The 8,596-nt window shown below is 40.4% G+C and overlaps 1 protein-coding gene across 13 annotated transcripts in view; it reads left to right on the top strand.

Moving 5' to 3' along the window:
• The first annotated feature begins 355 nt into the window (after positions 1–355).
• Positions 356–8,596, top strand: part of LOC129421321 (nuclear factor 1 X-type) — a 196,177-nt gene continuing 187,936 nt past the window's right edge. For all 13 annotated transcript variants that reach the window (XM_055176829.2, XM_055176823.2, XM_055176790.2 and 10 more), the window contains exon 1: positions 356–466. In XM_055176829.2, coding sequence (XP_055032804.2) covers positions 389–466 — 78 coding nt within the window. In that variant the 5' untranslated portion in view covers positions 356–388. The remainder of the gene's footprint in view (positions 467–8,596) is intronic.

Genomic DNA, 8,596 nt, shown 5'->3' with positions numbered 1-8,596 from the left:
ATGCTAAAAATGAGAAGATTGGCAGGCATGTACATAAACATCCCTCAGATGCTCTTTTTTTCAAGTAAACATTTGTTTCTCTCTGTACCCACAAACACTCCGGTCACACCCAGCGCCCAGTGTCGGTTGGCTGTGTAGGATCGGTATGTCAGTATGGCAAGCGGCTGGCGTTGGCTTCATACAGCTACAGCTGGCCGGATTGCACTTCTTGACGTTTTCTGTGTCAATGTCCTCTCTCTCTGTCTCCCTAACACATACTCACACAAACACAGGCATACACGCTGACCGCACGCTCCTCCTGATTGGTGCTCGCCGCACGTTTTCCTTTTATTTATTAATTTTCCCGCCATCCCAGGAAGAGGATTTCTTCTGGCCGCAGGGCGCGGGAATGACGCTGGACAGGCAGGCTGACCCAGGGCTCAGGTGGCAGCTGTGTTATGGCTTCTCTGCCAGGTCGTGGCTGATGGTATGACCACTCTTTCGTTTCTTTTTGCTCTCGTTCACTTGCCGCCTTTCGTTTCATACTTTTTCAACCTTCGATAAAGTAATGCTTGTAAAAATTCTATCTGTCTGGCCCTCTTTTTATCGGTCTGGAATGAGATCCAATGCATTGTTGCTTGTATTAACTTTGGCTGCCAGTTTTCATTTTGGGGTTTGTCAGTTTTTTAAGCTGTTGGTCAGTTTGTGTTTGCTATGTATTGAATTACTGTTCACTCTGATGGGGATATTAGTCTGAAGTATTAGAGTTTATTGTATGAGGATCTGTTGATGTATAAGTAAGGGATAACGTACAACCAGCTGGTTGTTATCGCAATAAATCCTGACAGGGCGACCAGCCACATGAGTAAATACACAGGGTATTGAAATCTTGATTTTTTTTTGTAAGAAATGCAAACTTTCAATAAAGGGTTAAACTACTTCCTAGTGGTGTGAAGTTAAGACGCGTTGAAAGAACATTAATCATTTAAAAATAACATCTCATATTTAAGAATTATGCATATTTGTTTAAGTATTAAACAGCATCTGACTGTCACCTCGCAACCCGAATGAGGCTGTGTTATGAGTTTCAGGTGGTTTTATCTGGGAATAACAAAGCTCGGAATGCCGACACTGACCAATCAGAATCAAGCATTCCAGAGTGCCGTTTCCTGTTCTTTGATAATCCATCAGCATTACATTGTGAAGTTCATACACTGTCAAGTAAATGTATGTCAGGTAATCTAATATTGTGCTTATTTAATAACTGGTCTAAAATACTATAAAGTTAGTATTTGATGGTGAATTCGGGTAGTACATCATAATATATTAATCAAGCTGATTATAAGCAATATCCCAATTACGAATATAGTCTAAAAGTTTTTTTGTTTTGTTTTTTGAGTACTGTTTGGTTTTTGAGTGCTGGATTTGATCAAGTATACCGGGAGATTATTTACATATCTGTGCTACTTTTTCCCTTTTCAATTAAGCCTAATGAATCATGGAAAGCGATGTAAAGCACGGCCCCTAAATACAGCGAGTCCTCAGATGGGGATTTCAGAAACTTCTGTATAAAGAGTCTTATCGAGGGATCTGACACAGATTAAACCTCATGGGCCTTTCACAGAGACCGCCTGCTGTGCTACTGGCTATGTAGGGCAGCAAGAAGCAGACGCTGTGTTTGTGTGTGCAGCAAGACCGATCGTCCTCGGAGACAAAAACTGGGTACGGAGGGATGAAGAAATCATGTGTTGTATGTCAGGGGTCATAGGGTAGAGGTTTGGGAAGATTTCTAAGCAAAGTGGAGTTTGGGGAGCAAACAGCTACACTCAAGGCTAGAATGGGTCTTCAACAGGGGGTCCAGAGTGGTATGAGTGGGGGGTCATAAAATTCACCCCCATGTCATCCAAGATTTTTGTGTTACTTAAATTTTTAATGTTTCTTAAAACAGATATTGTACACCAGTGTTATTTTTTTTACTATGGAAGTCAATGGTGCCACAGATCTGCTTGGTTACCAACATTCTTCAAAATGTCTTCCTTTGTGTTCAGCAGAAAAAAGAAATGTGGGTCTTCAACAGGGGGTCCGGAGTGGTATGACTGGGGGGTCATAAAATTCACCCCCATGTCATCCAAGATTTTTGTGTTTCTTAAATTTTTAGTGTTTCTTAAAACAGATATTGTACACCACAGTGTTATTTTTTTTACCATGGAAGTCAATGGTGCCGCAGATCTGCCTGGTTACCAACATTCTTCAAAATGTCTTCCTTTGTGTTCAGTAGAAAAAAGAAATGTGGGTCTTCAACAGGGGGTCTGGAGTGGTATGACTGGGGTGTCATAAAATTCACCCCCATGTCATCCAAGATTTTTGTTTTTCTTAATTTTTTTTTAGGAAAATTCCATTCTTGGATTTTTCTCCGTATAGTGGACCTGGTTTATAGTTTCAGTGCAGCTTCAAAGGGCTCTAAATGATCCCAATAAAGGCATAAATGTCTTAGACTGTAAAAAAAGATGGATGGAGTGTCCGTGACGTCACCCATAGGTTTCTGAAGATCGTTTTTGAAGCTTAAAGTAGGCGGTGCCTGCCGTCGCCTTCTTGGCCGCGGATCACCGCCCATCACTCGCGAATATCTGAAAATGGGTAAAAAGGCGGGACGTGAGTGAAGCTGAGGTGGCTGGTTGCTTAAACCACACCCGCCTAGCTTGACTCTAGTGACAGGAGTGGCTGTTCAACCATCACTCAAGGGGCCATGCCCTTAATTATGCAGAACTTTAAGGCTTAATATAATTTAAACGGATGACAGTTGTCATGAAGGGCAAAATTAGATATACAGACCAAAAACACTTTTTGTACCAGGCTGTAAACATATTATTTTCTACTGTAAAGTTGGGCATTTTAACATGGAGAGGTCTATGGGAATTGACTCCCTTTTGGAGTCAGCCTCTATCGGCCAGTCGATGAATTGCAGTTTAATTCACTTCCGTATTGGCTTCATCAGAAAGATCGGAAGGTTGCCCCTCGGTCTTATCTAGCAAAACGGTTGTAATTTTTGCCAAAAAAACATATGTAACCACTACTTCTCATCTTGCGCTAGCCGAGTGATGCGCCAGCGTGACCTTACGTAATACGTAATCACATCGAAAGGTTGTGCATGACTAGGGTTGCCAACTTTCTGAAATGGAAATAAGGAACGGGGGGGGGGGGGGGGGGGTATGGGTGTTTGCCTGGGTCCGGTGACATGCCCCCACGGAAGAGAATTTTGAAAAAAATAACCCCTGAAATGAAGACTTCTGGTGAAAATAGTGGAAACTAATTGATAAATTTAGATAAATATATTTCATACAATTTCGTAGGCCTAAATATTTAATGAATAGCAAAGTATGCCTAATAAGTATACAAGACGGAACCACATAGACGTGAAATATAAAGGCTATCATGATCATTTTGCCAACAATGAACCATGCTTTTGTTAAGTTTATAATACGCCCTCTTCAAAGACCCCACCCTTTTTAAACCTTGAGCTATCTAAATCCATAAGTATTTAATAAGAAACCCATCAGAAATTATTTACACATTATGGAGCGGGACACGGGAACAGAGGGAGAGCACTGGAGAGAGATATATGTGGATTGTTAAGCGAAACCTGTACTATCTCTTTTAATATAATCACTTTCTTATCAACTATATTTGAGCTTTAAAAATCCACATAATTACATACCATATGAGCCTCTGGATACGACTGACGGACAATGAACCTTGACATTGCTCCATCCTGTGCCCGCAGATTTTCGCTCCTCTTGTGATTATCTCCTCATGCGTGCTGCTTAATATCACACACTCCGCCGTGACAAACAGAAAAAACGCGATGGCATATGGTACATTTGTCCTTGTATTCATTGTCCCTCACGCATTCCAGCCACGGGTAGTCATTTTCCCATTCAATTCTATATTTTTGTGCTCGTTTCTTTTTCGCCGGCTGCTCGGATGCAGTCATTTTTACATTTCCCGCTGTTGTCACTTGTCGTCATCGTTGCTATGATACGTGACATCACAATGACTGAAACGACCAATGGGGCTGCAAGATGTTAAAAACGCTACGCTGATCATAGACAAACAGAGGGAGAAATTACCGCACTGTCAGGGTTTTCTTATACAAATGACGCGGTCTTCGTTCATGGCTGACATATAAGCTATGTGTCTGTCATGTATTTGCACTGAATAAATTTTCATAAAATACGGAACAAACTGCGTTCCGTATCAGTTCAATACGGAACAAGAATTTTATGTGTCAAATACGGGACGATTCCGTATTATACGGAACGGTTGGCAACCCTATATGACGTTTGCGAAACTACCGCTCCAGTGTTCACAAGTGTGTTGTTGTATGTGAAATGATACAAAATAATGTCTTTTGAAATGGTACGCAAGTGTGTGTTTCACACATGACTCGTGACCTTTCGAAATGATTACCTAAAACGTAAGGTTGAGCTGGTGTGTCATATGGCTAGTGCAAGACGAGATTTTTTTTTTTTTTGGAGTGCAACAAACTATAATAAGATACAAAAGAAATGATTGTCTTATAAGAATCTTTAGAACCAAAAATTGTTCTAAGACATTGCTATAAAGAATCCTTTAAGGTCCTTTATTTTTACGATTGTAGAGATTTCTTTGATCACTCTTGGTTAGAAGAACCAAAGAAAGGTTGAGAACCTTTTTTTGAAGTTTCCCAAAGATCTTCTTTAAAAACCACCAAGTGCGAGAGCTTTAAATAGTTCACCAAAAATTTTTAATCCTGCGAGAATTTACCCTCATGTTCCAAACCAGTATAATTTATTTTAAAAATTTTAATAACCAAAAATGTGCTCTTGAAAGGTTAGTGGTAGAGCATTGCGTTAGCAGTGGAAAAAGTTGTGGGTTTAAACCCAGAGAAAACATGTTGAACAAATGTAAACCTTGTAACGCACCGTAAGGCAAGTCGCTTTGGATAAAAGCGTCTGCCAAATGCGTAAATGTAAATGCAAACAGATATTGGGCACCATTGTTATGAAAGTCAATGGTGCCCCAGATCTGCTTGGTTACAAACATTCTTAAAAATGTCTTCCTTTGTATTCAGCAGAATAAAGAAATGTATACATGTGTGAACTATCCCTTTAAAGAGCATGTAAGATGAAGATTTAGTTTGTAACCCTCAAAAGAAGGACCCAGTCCAGTAGTCTCACGAAATTACGTACCTATAGTCACGTAATTTTTTGATCCTTTTCGTGATACCGTCATGAATTTCCGCGTTTTTTCATGTTCGTATCACAAATTTCTGTTTATGTATCATTGTCACGTATTTGTTACTCAACTGTTTTGTCCTATTTTCTTACCATTGTTGCTTCGGTTTAGGGTTAGATTTACATAAAATGACATCCTTACCCAAACCCAACTAAAAATCTGAAAAAAATACTTCCGAAAATTTTTTATAAACCAATACTTAAAGTCTAATGCAAAACACCAAATCTAACCCTAAACCGAAGCGACAATGGTTTGAAAATAAGAAAAAGCAGTTGAGTAGCCAATACGTGACAATGACACGTAAACAGAAATTTGTGATACGATCACGAAAAACGGGGAAATTCGTGACAGTATCACAAAAAAATAATAAAAAAATTACGTAACTATAGGGACATAGTTTAGCTTTAGATACACAAATATCCTAAAATCTTGGGTGTGAGCAACTGCATAGCAACCCTGGACAAAACCCTTTCAATGTGGTGTCGCGGACTAAGCTGTAATGTTGTCTTGAGAAAATCCTAAAATCTAGTTTTATGTAGAAAACCTGATATTTACATATACCACTTACACTGCATCTGTTCGCCCAATTCACCGTACTTTCTCATACAACCACATCCCTGTCATCTGCTCGGATAATCTTGTTCCCTCGTTCTAGTCCAACTTCCCCTATCCTTCTCCTGTCTCTTCTTCAGCCATCCAAGCGTTTGTCAATCCCTGGCTGCAGATGTCCACACCTCATACTCCTGCCCGCTCCATATCGCTGTCTTTCTGTGCACAGATGCCCGCTTTGGCCCGCAACAGCTGTCCCAGCATGTGCTGCAACCAAGTGTTGATGTGCTGTTAGGAGGGGGGGTGCTCATGAATATTCATGTTAATTTGGACCCATTCTACCAAACAGAGCCTGGCACTGCCAAGGAAGCCCCTCCCCACAATGGGATGATGGAATAGAGGAATGGTGAGACAGATCCTATGGCCTGATTCCACAAAACCAGGCTCACAGCTTAGAGTTGTGAATGACGACCGGCAGAAATGCCAAAGGAAAGAAGATTGAGAAACAAACAATGCCGGGAAATATACAATCATTCACGCCGCCTGAGGTTTATAGAGGAGGAAAAAAGCGACACAATTTATCTGACAATTTGAATGAAATGTTTCATTCATAAAGACGTGTATGGGGCTAAACAATTCAATTTTCACTTTAACGGATGAACAAACACTGGAGGAAATATTGATGTGTTTTTCTGGAGAGCTCAACGTCTACCAAATTCTTGATTTGTTTGTTTGTTCATTTATTTTGCCGTTCTGGCATACATGTTTTCTTCAAAAGTTTAAAAAACACATTGATGTTACACTATAGTCCAGGTTGGCCTATGATGCCTATGTTGACTATTTCCGTTTTTTCGTTTTATTTTGACGACTCTCTTATATCATCTTTTAAAAGGGATTTGTATCCGATATCAGCTTTTAAACTAAACACTTGGCAAAACAATTCAAAGTATACGTACTGACCCGGAACAGCTTCAATCACACAGGAAGTAAAAAGTCACGATTTGCAATAGCACGCAAATGAAATAAATATACAATGTTTAAATACAAGATTATAGAGCTTTATTTCTGTAACAAGACACGAAACTTCAACATTACTCCACTAAGTGTGGCACTCATCCTACATTCGTGAACCAATCGTTATGTGTGAACGAATATTTTAGGAAAACGAATTGTTCTTTGTCAGTGAATCTTTTAGGTGAACAAATTATTCTTTGTGATCGAATCTTTTAGGAGAACAAATCGTTCTTTGTGAACAAATCTTTTAGGAGAACGAATCATTCTTTGTGAATGAATCTTTTGGGTGAACAAATCATTCTTTGTGAAAGAATCTTTTGGGTGAACTGATCGTTCTTTGTGAATGAATCTTTGGCCCTGTCCCAAATGGCGCAATTCATGTGGACTTTCGGTCCCATCTGTCATTTTTACGCTTCGAAGTATGCTCATCAGCGACACCTTTGCCCCGTTGATGCGGTCTTCGGCAAAGCCCGCACTGCAGCAGGCTTTGCGCACTTTACCAATCCAGAAGTCCTTGAGAAAGAGTAATCAGACGACGGAAGGGAGGAGTTCACACTGACGGGCAACTTTCTTACTATTTTCGGCGTGACGCTCGAGTCTGTCCCAAAATACGACTCCGGTGCACCCTCGTGGACTCGCATCAAGGGTCCCTAAAGTCTGCACTACATGATGTCATCAAAGTGTGGACTCCGAGGAGGACCACAAGTCCGGAGTGTGCCATTTGGGACAGGGTCTTTTAGGTGAACGAATCGTTCTTTGTGAACAAATCTTTTAGCTGAACGAATCGTTTTTGTGAACGAATCTTTTAGGTGAACGAATCGTTCTTTGTGAATGAATCTTTGGCCCTGTCCCAAATGGCGCACTTCATGTAGACTTTCGGTCTCGTGGCCTTAAATTGCGCATGCTCGCTTAGTCTACATGTCCGTAGGGTGTCTGTCATTTTTATGCTTCAAAGTGTGCTCATCAGCGCCCCCTTTGCCCCCATGATGCGGTCTTCGGCAAAGCCCGCACTGCAGCAGGCTTTGCGCGCTTTACCTACTCAGAAGTCCTTGCGAAAGAGTAATCAGACCAATCAGTCGATGGAAGGGAGGAGTTCACACTGACGGGCAACTTTTCTTACTATTTTCGGCATGACGAGTCTGTCCCAAAATACGACTCCGGTGCACCCTCGTGGACTCGCATCAAGGGTCCCTAAAGTCTGCACTACATGATGTCATCAAAGTGTGGACTCCGAGGAGGACCACAAGTCCGGAGTGTGCCATTTGGGACAGGGTCTTTTAGGTGAACGAATCGTTCTTTGTGAACAAATCTTTTAGGTGAATGAATCGTTTTTGTGAACGAATCTTTTAGGTGAACGAATCGTTTTTTTGTGAACGAATCTTTTAGGTGCACAAATCGTTCTTTGTGAACGAATCTTTTAGATGAACGAATCGTTTTTTGGGAACGAATCTTTTAGGTGCACAAATCGTTCTTTGTGAACGAATCTTTTAGGTGAAGGAATCTCTCTGTGTGAACGAATCTTTTAGGTGAACGAATCGTTCTTTGTAAACGAATGTGTAAATGTGTAAATGTCTGACCAAACAATTAAAATGTTTATTATGCATGAAAACCTTGTGTTTTGGTCATCAGAACCTTATTTTATTTATTTAACGAGTAGATTACACATTTGAATATTGTCATCAGTTTTTTGTAAAACGTAAATAGTAATACACAACAATCATGGACTTTAGACGTAACACATAAGACACTCTTTTTCGCCCCCTGCTGGCTAATATATGTC

This window comes from Misgurnus anguillicaudatus, unplaced genomic scaffold (assembly GCF_027580225.2).
Source record: "Misgurnus anguillicaudatus unplaced genomic scaffold, ASM2758022v2 HiC_scaffold_29, whole genome shotgun sequence".
NCBI classification, from domain to species: Eukaryota; Metazoa; Chordata; class Actinopteri; order Cypriniformes; family Cobitidae; genus Misgurnus; species Misgurnus anguillicaudatus.
The sequence above is the reverse complement of the archived record's forward strand: the minus strand, read 5'-3'. Positions and strand labels throughout refer to the sequence as shown.